Source organism: Mustela erminea, chromosome 6 (assembly GCF_009829155.1).
Source record: "Mustela erminea isolate mMusErm1 chromosome 6, mMusErm1.Pri, whole genome shotgun sequence".
In the NCBI taxonomy this organism is placed as follows: domain Eukaryota; kingdom Metazoa; phylum Chordata; class Mammalia; order Carnivora; family Mustelidae; genus Mustela; species Mustela erminea.
In genome coordinates, this window is record NC_045619.1 from 57,932,839 (window position 1) to 57,952,552 (window position 19,714).

Here is a 19,714-nt window from a genome sequence, read left to right on the forward strand (position 1 = left end):
ATGTCAGTCTACTAATATATACTAATCGTATGAGCTCTACATCTCACTGCCTCTCTGGGTTCAAATCCTGGCTCTACCCACTAAATAGCTATGCAGTCATTTTTCCTTGTAGCTCAATATCTTCATCCCTGCAATTGTGAGCATAGCAATATCATCTGTGTAGGGTATTTGAGGATTCAATGAGATAATACATGAAGTGCCTAAAATAGCACCTAAGCATGCTACAGAAATAGCTGTTATTAGGAATAAGAGCTCATTTTTTATATCACATTCACTGCTTTGTCAACTCTACAATTTGATTGTCTACTCAAGTTTTTCCTAAAAGTACAAACTTTTCATGCTATCACAAGAAAGACTGCTCAAATGTGACAGAATGTGAAAATTATGCTTTTTATTTTATCACATAAAATAGTTACACCAAGTTGTCCAAATGCATTGGTGAATTAAAGCTTCCAGCTCTTACAAATTTTTATACATATATCTATGCATTTATAAATACACACATATGTAAAAGATATATATTTTCTTCTAAAATAAAGTGCCCAAATCTTGATATATGGGGGCATAATAGGGAAAAAAAATCATGAAGTTTAATCAGTTGCAGACTATACTTCCACAATCTAGGAATCTGTTTTATACACATTTATTCAGGGATACTGAACTTCAAACACTCATTCTTTTCTGAATTCTAAGTGAATTAATTTATCCAAAATAATAGAAGAAGTCATATAGACAATTTAATGAATCAGAGACTAATTTTTTTACTGTGCCCGGCATTAGCGCCTTGGCTCCCCAATGGAAGGGAAATTTAGCTTCATTCTTAATTTTCCTGTCTTTTGGACTGTTGTCTTTCTGCTAAGATGATAAACAGAGAGACAGAGAAATGAATCAGACATCTCCAATTCTAAATCCTCTGTTAGCATTCAGTGAAGTCAGAGTTTGGTGAAAAGTCTCTTAATGTCTTTACGTTACCCTGGGCTTGGTGAGAAATGACCTAGCAGGATTTGAATTGAAGGATCCTTCTGCCTCTTACAATGAAATCTTATTGAAGCCACAGAAGAAGAATCAGAGTACAGTGATCAAGAGCTCACTGAGAACCCATTCAAATTGAAATAGAACTCTACTACAGTGGAAAACGTTGTGAAAATGTGCTCAAATTTAAGAACAAAATAAGAGTTAAAGAAAAACTAAACAATTTGAGATAATTAAGAAAATCCTCATTTTAAAGAGGAACTAGGGCTCTACTCCCTGCTCCAGTATCTCAGTGGCTCTTCCAGATTTTTACTGTATTTTCTATTACTTTCCACTTTTAAGACGATCATTTGAAGTCTTTGACAAGGAATGGAATGTCAAAATGCCTTAGAAAAGCCTTCAACCTATTCAAGCAAGGTGAGGATGCCTAAAAATAGCTTAATATGAAACCAACCATTTCAGAATCTCTGGTGATTACAGGTTCAAACTACAATAGAGTGTATCTTATTCAAGCAGGAAAAGGGGAAATTGTCTGCACTAAAATTGCATAAAACACTCAATAACTTCTCAACATATGGGAGACCTGGGAACAATGGGAAGCCCAGACATTTCCCAGAGTCAGTACAAGGAATGGAGTATTTTCTTTTACTTTGGGCAGGGGAAGGGGGAAAAAGAGCAAGAAAGTGTTTCCAATTACCTGGCCTACCTCCATGGGGCCTTTGCAAGAACAGAGCCACTTAACTACTGATTTTGGTGAGCATCTTATTAATGGCTTGCTTGACATGCGTGGTGGAACTGCGTCGCCTCGTCTTGCCCTGGACCATTCTCCTGCGACGCACCTCTCGACACAGCTCATAGAATATCTCAGTGATGTTCCCTTCTCCAGTGCAGGCAGAACACTCATAAAAAGCACAAGCCAGTTCTGTGGCCAGCTTCTCCCCTTCTTCAGTACTAACCTGTCTGGAGTGGTCCAAGTCAGCTTTATTTCCAACCAAGATAAGAGTCACATTCTTGGGCTTTTTTATCTCATCCAGGATGTTCTTAAGGGGCAGCACTTCCTCAAAACTTCCTCGGTCAGTAATGTCATAGACCAGCACAAAGCCTTCCCCCCATCGCATGTGTCCCTCTCTCTGAATGGTATCTTCCTGTTGACAAGGAAACAATGGCAATTGGGGAGTTGGAAGTCATCACAATGTGTAGATGCTTTTCATGCCAATAATGAGTCCTTAATTATTATTCTTTATATTTGGTGTCATTAAAATTTCTTGATTGCCTATAGAAGCTTCCTTTCTCAATCAGTTTGGAATAGGAGTATTAGTTACTCATAGCAGGATATGTCATGGAACTAGAAATGTTCTAACTGCATAGACCTTTAATTTTCTGCTTCTGAGTTTCCTCTTGCCATATCATTAAATCCATAATTACAAGAAGTATAAAGAAACCATCTTAGTTGGGCACACCGCCTCCAAGGATTTTCATCACAAAGAATTGGCGAGTAGGTAACAGACAAGTAGACCTCACAAAACCCTTTAGAGATCAGATTAAGAGGCACAGCTTAGTGAATGGTTTTGATTTCATTTTTGATTTAATCTCTTTTGCATTCAGATTCTAGACAGTTGGGTACCAGGGACAGAAAAACAGGGGGAAACTGTAGAGAGAGTCAATCTCAAAGCCAGGGGCTTTTTTTTTTTTTTTTTTCCTAAACACCTCCCAAATATTATAAAGTCCCAATAATGGTAGAAACTCATCTGAAGTGATTTTCAAAGGAGGTGATCATTCTTTCCTAGGAAAGTTGCACACGAGATTTCAAAATGCACAGCTTTCATGGGCTCAAATAACCTTTGCAGGCATGCAAGTCCCTGCCACCTCTCTCTAGAATCAGGGTTGGGTGCCAGAGAAAGCACATATAAGAAGGAGGTGGTGATGAGAAATAAAAGTGTCTTTCTTGGATTAAATACTTAAAGTCTTCTTCAGATCATAGGTCACTGATAGAGCACTATGAAACCCTTCAGCTCCCTAACTTTCATTCTTAGTGATCATTTTATTCTTGAGAACTAAGTCTCTCTACAAACCTATCTGTAATCTCAGAACTGACTGCCATCAGGGCAAACTTATATTAGCTTCCTTTGTAATGGATTGTTTGTTGAACAATTATGTGGTTCAAATTTTCAATAGGATGTGTTGAGATGTAGAAAGAATATTACAGGAAAGATTCCTAAAATACAGCATTCTAAAAAGTGATTCTGGGGTTATATAAGTTTAGAATATAATATATAGTGAAATTCTTAAAGATTCATCTTATGGGGCACCTAGGTGGCTCAGTGGGTTAAAGCCTCTGCCTTCGGCTCGGGTCATGATCCCAGGGTCCTGGGATGGAGCCCCGCATCGGGCTCTCTGCTCAGCAGGGAGCCTGCTTCCTCCTCTCTCTCTGCCTGCCTCTCTGCCTACTGTCAAATAAATAAATAAAATCTTAAAAAAAAAAAAGATTCCTCTTATACATGGGCATGTAAGCCTCTGAGAACTTCCCCAGTAAATGATGCTCTTCATCAGAGCATTTCAGAATACTTAACCATGAACTTCTTAATATTTTGCTATCTCCCCAAAATATATATGGGTAATTCTAAATGATGTCATGTCAATGTTACAGTATTATCAATCCCCCCTCACCCCACCGAAGTACCCAGTAATTTATATAAGGATGCACACATAAGCTCTTTCAAATATGTTAGTGTATGAATAACTAGATAATTAAAGAGAAAAGTCTTTAGGCATCATTAGTTAATTGGAGGAAAGTGTCTTAATTTTGTTCATAGTATGCACGTACACATCTCATTTTTATTTGATCCAGAAAACATTTTAACTGAACCCTTTATTCACCTGACCAGCAGTATCTAATATCTCCATGGTGACAACTTCATCATCAATGGTTGCTTGGTGTCGGTAGGTTGATTCTGAGGGAATGAGCAAAGAAGGAAGGTAAAAAAGTAAATTAGTGCATGATTTAATTTGATCTTTAAATGACAAAGTAGTCACAGAAGTATGTCTGCTTTATAAAGGAATGTGCATCCCAGGCAGGAGAGGATGGACGGGCAAGAATGTGCCATCTCTGTACTCTCTGAGCTCCTGGAAGTCTGGGTTCTCATGTGGGAGCCACAGACTTTCAGGACATAACATGGGAGAATTTCTATGTCTCTGCTCATTTTATTCTTCTAGGAGACCAGCTTTCTGGTGTATAAAATAGGGTCTCTACATCCTAGACTGAGAAAGTGCTTCCTACAAAATGCATGGTACCTTGATACTCCTAGAACTCAGTTTCAGGAAATCACTACTACTGATTGTCCCTGACAAGATGACATATAAACAGGAGCCATTCATTTCCTTCAAGACCTCAACCCTGGAGATGTATTAGACATTAGAGGAGGTAAATAGCCATCCATGTAAAAAATGACCAAGTAAAGCCATGAGATCCCTGTGGTGGTAGAAGGCCATTGGGTCTCATGTTTGGGGATTGTGTGGGAAGCAGAGGAGGGCTGGGGCACATGGTGGGAGAGGAAACAAAGCAGAGTTCTCCTGCTCATGTTCCCTCTTCAGGGTAGAAAAATGACAACTGCTCAGTACCAGCTGTAGGCTGGTGGGTTAATATCAGGGTGGTCCCCAAGCTCTATGGGGGTGAGAAGTCAGTAGATGCAAGACTTTGGGTGGTCTTAGTGGGCCTTTTACCTCCTGAAATGGAAACCAGATGTTAAAATAAATATGAACTAGTGCTGCTCTGTATGAAAGCTAGAACAGCTGAAATGCCAAGCTCAGTGAATGATTGACAGAGCTGATGAAGGTCGGGTTGAGGAACTCTTCCAGAAGGCATCAGTACATGATAAGAAAATTGTAAAAAGTAAAATGTAAGAGAGATGGATAACAGAAATGGACATGTTATTATCTCTTATACAATGAGCTTCAAAGACAACAAAGTACATAAGGGCTGAAAATACTTGAGGATGAAAAAACTGAGAATTTCCCAGGATGAAAGGTCTTGGAACAGTTCAGACCAAAAGGATGTGGGTGCCTGGGTGGCTCAGTCAGTTAAGTGTTTGCCTTTGGCTCAGGTCATGATCCCAGGATCTCAGATCAAGCCCCACACTGGGCTCCCTGCTCAGCAGGGAGCTTGCTTCTCCCCTGTCTGCCACTCCCCCTGCTTGTTCTTGCTCTCTTTCTCTGTAAATAAATAAATAAAATCTTAAAAAAGATGCACCATTGTTAAAAAAAAATAAGGACTTAAAAGACACACAAAGAAAATCCCATATATAAAACAATCACAGCAAAATTTAGGGATATCAATAATAAAGAAAAATTTTAATGAATATACAAAAAAAAGCACATCACCTACAGAAGGACATGATTCAGACTGACATTAGACTGCTAACCAGCAAAACTGGATTGGAGATCCCAGTGGTGTAAAACAAAGCAATCAAACCACATCAAAAGCAACTGAGAATTACAATTCTAGATGATACCAATACATTGGGGTGGGCAGGGTGGGGAGAGACAAGAGGCAGATTTGAGTGAGTTAATGCAGTTGTCCTACTCCCGAAGATGACGTCATAAGAAAGCAAAAGGAGAAGTGACTTAAGTATTCAACTTGACAAATCAGAAAAGGAACATAGAATAAATCCAAAAAGATATGAGGAAAGAAGTAAAAGAGAAAAACCACAAAAGAAAGAATGACACAAGGTTAACAGAACCAAAGCATGGGGTTGGAAGGGATTTAAAAATAAAAAAGGTGGGAGTAGAGATAAAAAATCTGGTAATACTGACTCATAAATTAAAAGAGAAGGAGCAATCAAGCACAATTTAGCATAAAAGAAGAAATAACTATATATTCTGATGAAGTGAAAATAAAATAATATTATGAGTCATATGCCAACAAATTTCAAACCCTGATAAATTCTCATATTGAAACATGTATGGACAGGCGCAGTGAGAACTGGAACACTTAACCCGGTCAGTAACTGGTAAGTAACTTAGATATTAATTGTTGATCCCTTCTGATCATAAAAAGCAACTGCATCTGATTGGTTTTAAAGGAGATTTCTATAAACATTAAACAAGTTGTTCTAGAAAATAGAAAAAGGATAATCATCCAATTCCTTTTGTGGGGCATTACCTGACTCTAATAGGAAGTAGTATAAGAGTAGTAAGAGGAAAAGGACAAGAAAATTATAGGCTCACTTTATTCTTGAATGTAGATTCACAAATCCTAAATAAAATATCATCCAATTGAGTTCAATTAGTGTAAAAAGAAAAGTACATCATGATCAGTTAAAGTTTTTTCAGAAATACAAAGAGTGTTTAAAGTCTGTCAATGCATTTTTTAAAGTTTTTATTTAAATTCCAGTTAGTTTTGCACCTGGTGCTCACCACAAGTGCCCTGCTTAATACCCATGACCCCCGCACCTCCTCTCTGGTAACCATCAGTTTGTTCTCTGCAGTTAAGAGTGTGTTTCTTGTTTTCCCTCTCTTTTTTTTAACCCCTTATGATCATTTGTTTTGTTTCTTAAATTGCACCTACGAGTGAAATCATATGGTATTTGTCTTTCTCTGACTGACTGATTTTGTTTAGCATAATACTTTCTAGCTCCACCCACATCATTGCAAATGGTAATATTTATGGCTGAGTAATATTCCATTACATATACATACACACCACCTCTTTATCCATTCGTCGGACACTTGGGCTCTTTCTATAATTTGGATATTGTTTCTATCAATGAAGTTTAACACAGTAAAGCACTGAATGAGAAAAAAGTGCTAAAGAAAAAAAAATCACATGATTACCTTTACAGGAAGATCTATAGCATAATGAAATTTATATAAGTTTAAGGTTTATGGATACACAGAAAAACACCCTTTTCAAAAAATATGGTCATACCTAGTATATACTGCTTACTATTTGAACAAGAATGTTCTAAATGCTTTACTCATATTAATTCATTTAATCTTCACAAATATCTCTGCAGTAGATATTAGTATTATATCCCTGTTACACAAAGATATGGAGGCACAACAACATTTAATAACTTGCTGAAACTCAGACAGAGTAAGTGGTAAGTGGTAGAGTTGACATTGGATCTAAGGAAGATTGGCTTTGGAATGAGGCTTATACCACTATCCTAAAAATCAAACATATTAGATTATATACCTATGGGAAAGAGGAGGCCAATGGTGTCACAATGGGGCATGCAGGAAAAATAAAGTGAAATCATATAAATAATATAGATAATAGTAATAGAAATATATAATATATAAAAGAAATATATAATATAAAAGAAATATATATATAAAAGAAATAAGTATAAGTATAAAAAAAATAAGAAATAATAGAAATGTAATAAAAATGATATAAAGGAATCCTAAGCACATGAATGGTACCGTGGATAGATTAACATGATTCACTTAATTCTTTACACCTAAACTACCCAAATCTCCAACCAACCAACCAACCATCCAAATAAACCTGCAAGTTTGTCTCAACAGGGTGATCAGTAAGTCAATCCTTTTATTTATTTGTTCATTATTCTTTCATTTCTTCATCTCATCAACTATTTTACAGTTCTTTTTTTACCACAGTTTTTTATTACTCTCCTACAAATATAATCTTCTACCTAAAATACAAACTACAGAAAGGAGGCTTAACTAACTAGCATAACCTAGCCTTCTACCTGCTATAAGCTGTGTCACGATCATTGCCACAGGCATGGCGCACGGCTGAAGTCTTTTCTGAACAGCAAAATTTAAAAAGGAAGTTATGTTCAATATATTTTAATAAACATATTTTCGCAGTACTGTCCTTCTGTTAGAATAGGTAATCCGTATGTGGTATGTACAATGATTCTCAATTCTAGAAAATTCTATCCCCCTACTCTTTATGTTAAAAGGGAGATGATTATTTTGTATAATTTTACTCTAAAGTATGATGTATAGCAACTTCTTATCTCTAAATATCTATGAATGTTCTCTCAATTATTTCTTTTTGCATCTTCAGTCCTCCAGCCTGAGGAGGAAAGAGGCCCAGAAGCAGCAGGCCAGCTAGGATCTATGCCGTTTCTGTTTTTTCCACTCCCGTTCTGTGGTGACCTTTGCACTACCTTCCTTTTTAAAGGGGCTGGCATCAGCCCTGAGGCCTGGAAAACAGAGTTCTGGGCTCTCTTCCATCTCTTACACCAAAAGTTGTTTGACAGACAGGGACATTTTTCTCTGTTGCTTCCATGATAAATAGGATATGTATTTCAACCACAGAAGGACACAGTAGGGGGGAAATAAAATATAATGAAAATTGTATGAAGTTGTGTGATTCTCTGGTTGTTTGTTAACTGAAACAAAAATGAAGGAATGCAGGAAATGAGGGAATGTCTGCCACAGACATAGCAGCGGGGAGCAGCAGTGATTTCATCGAAGCCGAGGACTGGTTTCATGCCATTTTGAGCCTTTTCTCTTTAAGCCTCTTCTCTCTCATTAGAAACCCATATCTTGGGGCACCTGGGTGGCTCAGCAGGTTAAAACCTCTGCCTTCAGCCTAGGTCATGATCCTAGGGTCCTGGAATCGAGCCTCACATCGGGCTCCTTGCTCAGCAGGGAGCCTGCTATCCCCACCCCTCTCTGCCTGCCTCTCTGCCTACTTGTGATCTCTGTCTGTCAAATAAATATATAAATATTAAAAAAAAAAAAAGAAACCCATATCTTCACGTCAACAGTGGAAGTATATAGCCCACACAGGCAAAATGTTGTGCCTCCGTGTGCTAACTTTAACGAAGCTAATTTGAAAATATGTACTAAGCACTTTTTGGAATTAAACTCTACTATTCATTCCAAAACATAAGAGAAAATGTGTATGTGTGTGGAGAGTAGACACACATTTTAGTTTGTTCCTACTAACCTGAAATGAAGATTAGGAGTCTTTTTTTTTTTTCTTTTTCTTTTTAAAGGGAAGAGGGGTGATTGTTTAAGGCATATATCTAAATGAAACAAAATAATATACACTATAAGACCAATATAAGTTTCAAGATGGAATTTGGTACATTTTAAAATTCGAACTGGGGAGCCTAGGTGGCTTAGTCATTAAAGTGTGTCCCTTCGGCTCAGGTCATGATCCCAGGGTCCTGGAATGGAGCCCCGCATCAAGCTCCCTGCTCCGCCTTCTTCTCTCCTTCTCCCACTCTCCCTGCTTGTGTTCCTGCTCTCACTATCACTCTGTCAAAAAGATCAATAAAATCTTAAAAAAAAAATGTGCCGAATTTTACTGTGTAGGAGCAATGCGTGATTTAAAACTTGTATTCAGTAATATTTTTATAAGTAGTAGTAGATTTTGTACACGCTAAGAGAAGCTGATACTCAACGAATGTTGTAGATGGTTAATCCTTTTACTGATTTAGCTTTTTTGCAAATTTCAGCATATTAATATGGACATTTAGCAGGTACAGTAACAACAGCGGTTAGTAATGCTGATTTATGCTACAGTGAAAATTGTACTGACTTGAGTTCTATTACTGGTCTAAACACAAACCAGCCCCATAATCTTGAATAAATTTACTTTGCTGGACTTATTTCCTTATTCGTCAAAGGACGATCATCTCAATGTTCCTCGCTGTGCCGATACTGATTGGTTCCATGAGCTGGCTAAGCACTTCTGCTTTAGTCTCGAGTTCAGAGAATTTATTCTGGGTGTGTCTCTCTCTTGTATAAGACTTTCTTTCCAAACAGAGGGTACTGTCATGCAGGAAGGAAGAGCAAATAAAAAACCCCATGTGCCAGTGGATCTGTCTCCCAGTTCCTAATCCTGGTTCCTATCTGAGTCTTTATTCATGAGACAGAGACTCCATTATCCATTCAAACACAGAGTATGGTGCTTCCAATATAGTGGTAGTAGTGGTAAGTGCTGACATGTGGTCTCTCTCTTCTTCCCCAAACATCCATCTCTTTCTCTCTCACATACACACACACACGCACACGCGCGCACACATACATGCACACACGCGCACGCCCACACACATGGACACACAACTAGCACCATCTAAGCCTTCGTCCCTATTCTCTGCCATGATCAACGCTCTCTAAGGGGAATAGGACTCTCGGAAGTAGGGATTCAGTTCTTGGGGATCTAATCAGAACAAGGACCCTGTTGTTCTACAATGAGAATGTTACCCTCACCACCATCGGGGGGTTCTTGTTCAGATGGTGTGAGCCCTAAACCTCACAGGCTTCACTTCTGGTTTTCAAATGCTACTCAGACACCACCTCTGGTCTCTGACTACCATTTCACTGGTCCATAGTGAAATGAGAAAAATGTAAGGAAAACTAAAATTGCCCAGTGTAAAGAACTGAATGTTTTTTTTCTTAGCTTATATCCTTCAAACCATTTGGATGTGCAAAATATTTGCTTTTTTTATGAAACACAAGTGCAAACAAACCGTGGGTTTTGTTCCCTCTCACCCTCTCTCTCGCCCGTGCTTGCATTCCTAATGGCAGTTCTTCTCCATGGGGAAAAAAAAAAAGAGCAAACCCCACCAAAACAAAGAGTCTGGGAATCATTTACTATCATGGTAGCAAATTTCCTTCACAGATTTACCTCAGAGCAGTAGATACTCCAATTTTGAAATATTAAATGGTGTTCATAGTCTTCAGTTTCTTTTTTTTTTTTAAAGATTTTATTTATTTTTTTGATAGACAGAGATCACAAGTAGGCAGAGAGGCAGGCAAGGAGACAGGAGGAAGCAGGCTCCCCGCTGAGCAGAGAGCCCGATGCGGGGCTCGATCCCAGGACCCTGGGATCATGACCTGAGCCAAAAGCAGAGGCTTTAACCCACTGAGCCACCCAGGCGCCCCATAGTCTTCAGCTTCTAAAGGAGCAATAATTCTGTCACAAGTTGATAGCACTGAAATATTAAGAAAATTTTTTCCCTTCCTTTCTTTTATTGAAGTATAATTAGCATACAGTGTTATAGTATGTTTTTGAGGAAGGCTCTGAATTCAGAACTCAAGACTGGCTTTTGCAAATATGCCACTTAACTTTTTAATGGGAGCTTTCCCTTTCAGTGGTGGTTTTGAAACTTTGTGATAGTATGAAGTCAAGCCCCGGAAATCTTGATTCATCTTGAGTCAAATAGATGGGGAACACCTGTAGGCTAGAATATTGGTAACTTTCAGCACCGCGCGCGCACACACACACACACACACACACACACACACCCCAGTTTCCAGGGTGAGTTAAAGAAACCCTCACCTGGAAGTGAGTCATACACCTGATCAACGCTCTTGTTGCTTAGCAGCAGTAATCCTTTTTAAGCAGTACGGTACAAGGTCACTCAATAAACTTTCATTGTTCTTAGTGAAGGAAGCCTGTATTATAAATAACTGATGCGGGCAGATTTCTATTAACAGCAGTTGTTTTTCAGAAGGAATAAAACAAAAGGGACAATGACAATGGTTCACCTAAAACTGATTTAAAATAGTAACACTGGTTACTGGAACACATTCAGAAAGGTAAAAAAAAAAAAATCATTTTTTATAAGCTTCTTCTTTTGTTGAGATATACTGGGTTTGCTAAGTAAAAATCAGGATTTTTCCACTGAACTCCCATAAAGCATTAAGATTCTCTGGAACTTTGTAAAGCTTAGATAAGTAATGAAATAAAAGAGGAGAGTATTTATTTATGTGAAGCAAACAATAGATAGCAAATGATTTTTTAAAACCAGGTACATTTTTGATCCAAATATGTCATTTTAAGATTAGATTGTGGTTATGTTAAAAATGCTAAAAATTGTTAATGTTGAAAAACTATTTAAAAGCAAAACCAGGGGTGCCTAGGTGGCTCAGTCGGTTGAGCGTCTGCCTTCAGTTAGATCATGATCCCAGGATCCTGGGATCAAGCCTCACATTGAGCTCCCTGCTCAGCAGGGAGCCTGCTTCTCCCTCTCCCTCTGCCCTCCCCCTGCTTGTAATCTCTTTCTTTCTGTCAAATAAATAAATAAAGTCTTTGAAAAAATGAAAGCAAAAACAGAGAAGTAAAGATTAATAAATGTAGAGGCATGTTATTAGATTTGAAAAAAAACTGAATAGTGTAAAGATGTTAGTCTTCTCAAAGTAATTTATAGTTTTAATGCAATTCCAATCAAAATCATGTCATGTTGTGATAAAGTTTTAAAAATTGGCCTGGAAGGATAAACTAAAAATCCTAGCCAAGATAATTATGCAGAAAGTTAGAGAAAAGGACTTTCTCTACTCTGTGTCAAAATGTTCCGCAGAGCTCAATTATCAGAAGAATGTGGAACTCGGGGGTGGATATAAAAGGCAAATATAGAGCCATATCCAAGGGTAAATGAGTCAATGTATTACAAACAAACAAACAAACAAGCAAACAAAAAACAGCTTTGGCAGTAGCCTGGGCAAAGTGGGGACTATTTAGTAAATAATAGCAGGACGATTTGGCAACTATTTGGAAACACTGTTGGATCTTCGGTCTGTACTTTCACAAAAACAAGTCCCAGATTAAAAAGTTATAAATTAAATAAACTCTAAGGTCACTCCGCATTCACGTCTGTTGTAGTACTTATCACTATCTGACCTATCTTTGTTTATTGACTCTTCTGTCTTTACTAAACTGTTAGCTCAAAAAAGCCAGAGGCTTTTTCTTTCTGTCTGTTGGTTTATCCTCAGTACTGGCAATGATCTGACACATAGGAGGCATTTAAGAATATTTGTTGACTGGATGAATATTTGTTGACTGGATGAATAAAAGCAATGAAAGGAGGCAAAAAGGGGAAGAAATCTCCCTTTTAGCCTGAAGTATGTAAGTTTGGAGTCATAACTAAACCAAACAGAATGAAATTAAAAAAAAAAAAAAAAGTAATAATCTTTGCCCTTTTCACTCTTCTGAGTAAGGCCAGCTCAGCCTGGACTCTGGGCCTGATAATGAAACGAAGGACGCATGTTTCTCCAGCCTCCTCTGGATACAAAGTTGTTTCCCTTTACAGACCCAGCCGGGGTCCCTAAAGCATAAAGAACAAAACCTCAAAGGATTAATTTGGAATAAAATCTGAAGCTTAAATTAGAACCTTTGGATTGTCAACACCGTTTTGAGCATGAGGACTAAGCTGCTATCTAATAAGCACTCGTTTTGACTACTTAAAAAACCTGATGATTGCTTCATACAATATTATGCTGCTTTCAAGCTCTACAGACACCAATTTTTGTTGCCTCTTTTTTTCTTTTTTTAATTTTTTTTTAAAGATTTTACTTATTTATTTGACAGAGATCACAAGAAGGCAGAGAGGCAGGTAGAGAGAGACGGGGAGGCAGGCCCCTGGCTGAGCAGAGAGCCCGATGCAGGGCTCTGTCCCAGGACCCCGGAATCATGACCTGAGCTGAAGGCAGAGGCTTAACCCACTGAGCCACCCAGGAACCTCTCTTTTTTTCTTTTTTAAATAGATTTTAATCAAATTCTTTGGACAGAAATAGAGTTTACTTTTATATTTTCCCCGAATCAGTGTTCGGAAGGTTTATTTTCTTGTGATACTCCCCTCAGCGTGCCAGTTTTTTTCAAACCAGGTTATCCTTGGCCACTGTGTCCTCCTTCTCCCACTAGAATGATGCTACCTTTCCTGATGTGAGGGCATCGTGTTGTGCCCACTTCCTTCCTGGCTCTGGTCTTCCTCTATGTATGAAAATCCTGTGCAGTTACAAGCACAGACAGTCTGAGATACATGTCCAGCTTCTTGAAGGGCTTCTTTGCCTGATTTGATGAGATACTTCCCAAACAGCTGGTAGGTGCTTCAGAATGTTACAACAGAAAAAGTCATTGCCTCTTTTGGCTCATAAACTCTCACTGGAAACGAGGAAACAAAACTTGACCTACCGAGAGTGGGATCATATTCCCAGATGAACCGTTTGGTCAGGAATCTCACTACAAGAGCTGTGGAAAAGAAAAGAGCAACATTTCAAACAAATTTGTTAATTTCTTATGGTTCTTATCCTTGCACAGAAAGAGAAGTAGCCCAGACTTGGCATAAAAACACCCAAAGCATTTATTCATGTTTGTTCAAGAGTTTTTTCAATTTCATATGGTGGTCTAAAAATTGGCGCTAAGTCTTAATGGTGCATTAATGAACGGGTTCGATTTGTTCCTTTAGTTACAGGGTTAAAACAAGCAAGCAAAGACATCATAATGTGAAAATGCTCACTCATAACATTTTTAGCAAAACAACGAATTTAGATATAAAGTATCACAATACAGGTTTCTAGAGATTGAATACTGATAACGACTAACAACAGTGAATTGAAAACACAGTGATTTTTAACTGCAATGGAAAGATCACCAGCTGGTAATTTGTATTATCAGAGAAACAGATATTTAAGGGACGCCTCGGTGGCTCAGTCAGTTAAGCGTATGACTCTTGATTTCTTTTCAGGTCATGATCTCAGGGTTGTGAGATCGAGCCCCATATGGGGTTCCATGTTCAGTGGAGAGTCTGCTTGAGATTCTCTCCCTCTGTCCCTCCCCTACTCGTGTGCATGCACACACGCTCTCTGTCTCTCTCTAAATAAAGGAATAAAATCTTTAAAAAAACAACAGATATTTAAATTTACATATTTCAATAATGAGTCATTAAAGCTCATCAGAAGTGACACTGATGAAATAGTACAGTCAGAGGGACCATGTGAAACACTTTACTCGCATGATCCTCTCAACCTTATTTCATCCCTATGAGGCAGATACTATGCTTGCTCCCATTCTTCAGGTAAGGAAACTGAGGCTCTGACCACTCAACAAATTTCACTGAGTCACTTAGCTAGTTGGTGACCAAGTTAGGATTTGAGCTCAAGCAGTCTGTTTCCAAGGCCTGTGATTTATCCACTGTTCTCAACTTAATTTAAGGCCAGGCCCTCCAGATAATACTTGACTGGAAGCTGGTGACAGGAGGAGAACTGGCCTAACGCGTGGGCTCCACTGTCCTTAAAAACCAGTGGGACACATGCTCGACATCTTCCTATAGAAGTATTGAAAACAGTGGTTCTTAACCTCATTAAAATTTTTTTTTTGAAAAGGGATGTCACAGACACTTTGAAAATGGAACAAAAGCTTGGACTCTTTTACCTGGTAAAATGTATATACATACATTTTGGCAGGTAATTTCAACACGCTAATGAGGACTCTGAAGACCTTCGGTGGTCTTCCTGGGATCCCACCGACCCTCACTAAAAAATCAATGTATATCATATTTTGTAGTTTTAAAATATCTATTATTAGAATATTTTTATTTTTACCAAAATGTCCTATATGTAGTAGGCTATTTCTTCCTTGACGAAATAGAACTAGTAAGTTGGAAGTTGCTATTAGTCTGTCCTTTGTTGCCACTGTAGGATCACCAGAGAAGTATATCACCCCTACCATAGTGTCTTATGGGAGAGATCACAGGCAAATTGCAATGAGAACCTCATAAAACAGACCACAAACATATGTGGCTTGGCTGGATACTGAAGTAGCAATGTTCTTTCTAATTACAGAGTGTGAGTCTGAATTGAAGCCAAAATATTTGCAGTGCCTAAAGTAGCAAGGCCACTGACCCTATAATACTTCCCACAGTGAGTGTACTTGTGGTTTTATCTGCAATTTTCAGAGTCTGTCACTGTTCACCCTCTCAAGAATGCATTTTTTTTTTTTTGCGTGTAAGAAGAAGTAAGCAGTAGACAGATATTTTCCTGTTTTTAAATTAGCATGTTAGTAAACATAATTGCTGACCGTATTCATAGTTCGCCTTTTGTTAGAGGTATGTAGTTTTAACTCTAAAAGTTTCACCCTGAAAAATACACTTACCAGACATCTTTAAGCAATGAGGTAGTAAAATTCCTAAAGTTTCACATAATTGAAGTTTGAACTTACCCAATTCTACGACCATTTAAAGTTCAATTATTTCTCAAAGAAATCTTTCTAAAATGTATTTGACACTCGATGGCCCTTCCAAACTGAGTATATGGAATAACACTGAATCATTTAAATGATGTAAATGATGTAGATCAATCTTATTGAACTACATGGATTAGCGTCCTGTGCAGTTACGCAGTAATACTGTGAGAAGCCATAGAATGGTCGAGGCAACACAATTCTGGAATGTTAGGGCTTTAAATAGTTCAGCTTTTGAATACACACATTCATACACACACATACATTTTTCTTCCCTCAAATACGATGGTTTTCTCTTCTTTGTTTTTTAAAGATTTTTTTAAAAAAATTATTTATTTGAGAGAGAGAGAGAGAGAGAGAGAGAATGCATGAGAAGGGGGGAGGGGCAGAAAGAGAGGGAGAAGCAGACTCCTTGTTAGGAGGGAGTGTGACTCGGGGCTCAATCCCAGGACCCCAGGACCATGAGTTGAGCCGAAGGCAGACACTTAACTGACTGAGCCACCCAGGAACCCCCAGCTTTCTCTTTTCACCACAGTCATTGGGACCCGAGACCACCTCCAATAACCAACCCATTGGAATCTCCTTTGTTACTTTGTTTTTCTAAAGACCAATAAGTCATATTAATAAGCTTGTTAGAATTTTTTCTATTAAAGTAGCTCTGGGGTTGGATTCTAAGGAAGCTGTTCTATGAATATAAACAGGATTCTGGTGACTTTTGAGATGTCATGTTTGTTGTTGAGAAGTTGTTCCTGCTCACTGATGGGTTATTGGCTCAGGTTCAGGGAGCTACCTTCTAATGGGGCAATGTTGCTAGGCTTTATCAATGAAATCAATCTAAACATTTTTAATATTTTTTAAGAGTTTCACATTATTTTATGATGGTTATTTTAACAATAGGATCATATTTTTTTTTAAATTCAATCTATTTTTTTAAAAGATTTATTTATTTATTTGAGACAGAGAGCACAAACAGAGGGAGAGGGAGACAAGAAGTCTCCCCACTGAGTGGGGAATTTGATGTGAGGCTCAATCCCAGGACCCTGAGACCATGACCTGAACTGAAGTCAAGAGTCAGATACTTAACTGACTGAGCCACCCAGGCGCCTGAAATTCAGTCTGTTTCAAATGCAATAAAAAAACATCAAAACCACATTGAAAAATTGACATACATTATGTTTATTTTTTTTAAGATTTTATTTATTTATTTGACAGAGATTGCAAGTAGGCAGAGAGGCAGGCAGAGAGAGAGGGGGAAGCAGGCTCCCCACTGAGCAGAGAGCCCGATGTGGGGCTCGATCCCAGGACCCTGAGATCATGACCTGAGCCAAAGGCAAAGGCTTAACCCACTGAGCCAGCCAGGTGCCCCCCTTATGTTTATTCTTAAAAGATACGCTTTTATCTCCTCACACACAGATTATTCATGGAAAAGACAAATGCATTGTCTATATTTTTATTTTCAAAAATATTTTAATTTAAAATTATTATTCTAAAGAATGAAAATAACCGTATATCTGTGGAAGTGTTATCTGTTAAAGTCTCTATTATTTCCACTGGGTCTGAGGTGCTTGCTGACATTTCACCGTTTACTGATGGAACCATAAAACCTCAGTATTACTTGCCCACAAACTTGATTATAATTTTATTAGGAGCTATAACTTTCATAGGGGATATATCTTGCCATGTCTCCCCTCCTCCGCCACTACCACACACATCACATGATTTCACCTGTCAATGATAATACAGTTGCTTCCTCAGTGGGGTCCCTCCTTCAGCTGCACCCTCAAAACTCCCCCAAACTACTCTTCACACAGATAATGTCTCTGCTAAAACTTAAACCATCTCATGCCACATCTTTTCCTCAAATTCTCCCTGACCTCATCTCATTGAATAACTATTTATTGAGTGCCTACTTGGTATCAGGTTCCGTTTTAGGGGTTTGCCATAATCCAGTAAACAATTCAAAGATCTCTGACCTTACAGAGCTTATATTCTCCTAGGAAAAGACAGATAAAAAATAAAAATAAGAAATAAGAACTATAATACATTAGAGGCAGTAAGTGCTATAAGATAAAAAAACAAGGTAAGGGGATTTGGCATTGGGGATGACGGTGTAAGAGTTATTATTTAAGACAGGATAATCCTTATTGGAAAGGTAGTATAAGAAACAGATGAGAAGGGGCGCCTGGGTAGCTCAGTGGGTTAAGGCCTCTGCCCTCAGCTCAGGTCATGATCCCAGGGTCCTCTGATCGAGCCCAGCAGCGGGTTCTCTGCTCCCCATGGAGCTTAGCTCCTCCTCTCTCTGCCTACCTCTCTGCCTACTTGTGATCTCTGTCTGTCAAATAAATAAATAAAAATCTTGAAAAAAAAAAAAAAAAGAAAAAGAAAAAAGAAACAGATGAGAAGATCCCTGGGGGGACAGTGCTTGAAGGAGAGGGGATATCCAATGCCAGCAAACAGGTTAAAGCAGGACTGTGTGCTTGATATGGTCAGGGAACAAAAAGCAGGCCAGGGTGCCTAAGGCAAAATGAACAATAATGAGTGTAGCTGAGGATGAGGTCATTTCCTGCCTCTCCCCTAGCCACGCATTCCACTACTTCTACTACTGTTATTCAACACCACCACCACTACTAATAATAACAACTGAAATTTTATTTATTATTATGATGATGATGATTTTACTTGATTCTTTCTTTAGAATTTATGCTTGTGAGGACATTACATTTGTTTAATTTATCACTGTCTTCCGGTTTCCAGAACAGTGTCTGACACAGAGTAGACTGCAAAATACTTGTTGAATGGATGGAAAAGATCCATCAATCCATGTCACACTTCACTCTCTTGGCAGTGAAATAATAACCAGGCCCTGAAAGAAGAAGCAACACAAACAAGGCAAGAGAATTCACAACAGAACCATGTCACGTTTCCATAGATTTTTCTTGAAAGGTTATATAAATATACACTCTGAAATGCCTTCTAATGGGTATTTCAAAAGCCTTCTACAAATTATACTTCTGTAGTTTATTTAATGAGTTAATGAAAAATTGATTTAATTTTCTCTTGAACACCTGTCCTCTCCATCCCAACTATCCTGAGCAAAGGTTTTTCTTTTGAGGTAAGTTGGTGGTATTGGTAACCTTCACATTTGCTAGCACTCTGATGTATGATCTTGTTTTCCCTGAAGTTTTGAGGTCTGACATATTTGATTGGTTGCAAGCAAGTTCTGCTTTCTGAAATATCTTATTTTTTTCCCTGTACCTTGAAACTAAATAAGCCAAACATGTCTAAAAGTTAATCTAGAGAAGAACATTTTGCTCAATACATTACCTACTTGAATAATTCTTCATTATATGTGGTTTATTTTTTTTTATTACTGGAACTGAATTTCATGATTATCTATGAAAGCTGGTTTCTAACAAAATGGAAAATTCACTAAGTAGAGTTTGAGCCAAGGAAATATTATTTAAAGTGACATCAGTGTAATAATTCAATAGGATAATAGTTCATTTATAAGCAAATGCTAAAAGGCAACATTTCTATGTTAAAATAGTTATGCCATTTTAAAAAATTAACAAGTCTGGGGCTAGTTATTCAAAATAAGTTCTGATGTCATTATCAAGATGAGGAAAACATCAAAAGTACCAACTTTAATGATCAGAATAATATTTTATGAAAATTGATTGGATATGATCTGTTTGGCAAATCAACTTTTAGAAAGAAATGAATTTTTCAAGGTAAATGAAAACTAACACACATGCTAGCCTTAAAAATTTTTAAATATACTCAGGAGAGTATAGT

At 37.9% G+C, this 19,714-nt stretch overlaps 1 protein-coding gene across 1 annotated transcript in view; it reads right to left on the reverse strand.

Moving 5' to 3' along the window:
- Positions 1 to 366: 366 nt before the first annotated feature.
- The window catches only part of RERG (RAS like estrogen regulated growth inhibitor), a 117,739-nt gene continuing 98,391 nt past the window's right edge, over positions 367 to 19,714 (reverse strand). The window contains exons 3-5 of the mRNA XM_032347424.1: positions 13,874 to 13,930; positions 3,850 to 3,923; positions 367 to 2,117 (exon numbers count right to left, since the gene is read on the reverse strand). Of these exons, the coding sequence (XP_032203315.1) occupies positions 1,710 to 2,117; positions 3,850 to 3,923; positions 13,874 to 13,930 (539 nt within the window). The 3' untranslated portion in view covers positions 367 to 1,709. The remainder of the gene's footprint in view (positions 2,118 to 3,849; positions 3,924 to 13,873; positions 13,931 to 19,714) is intronic.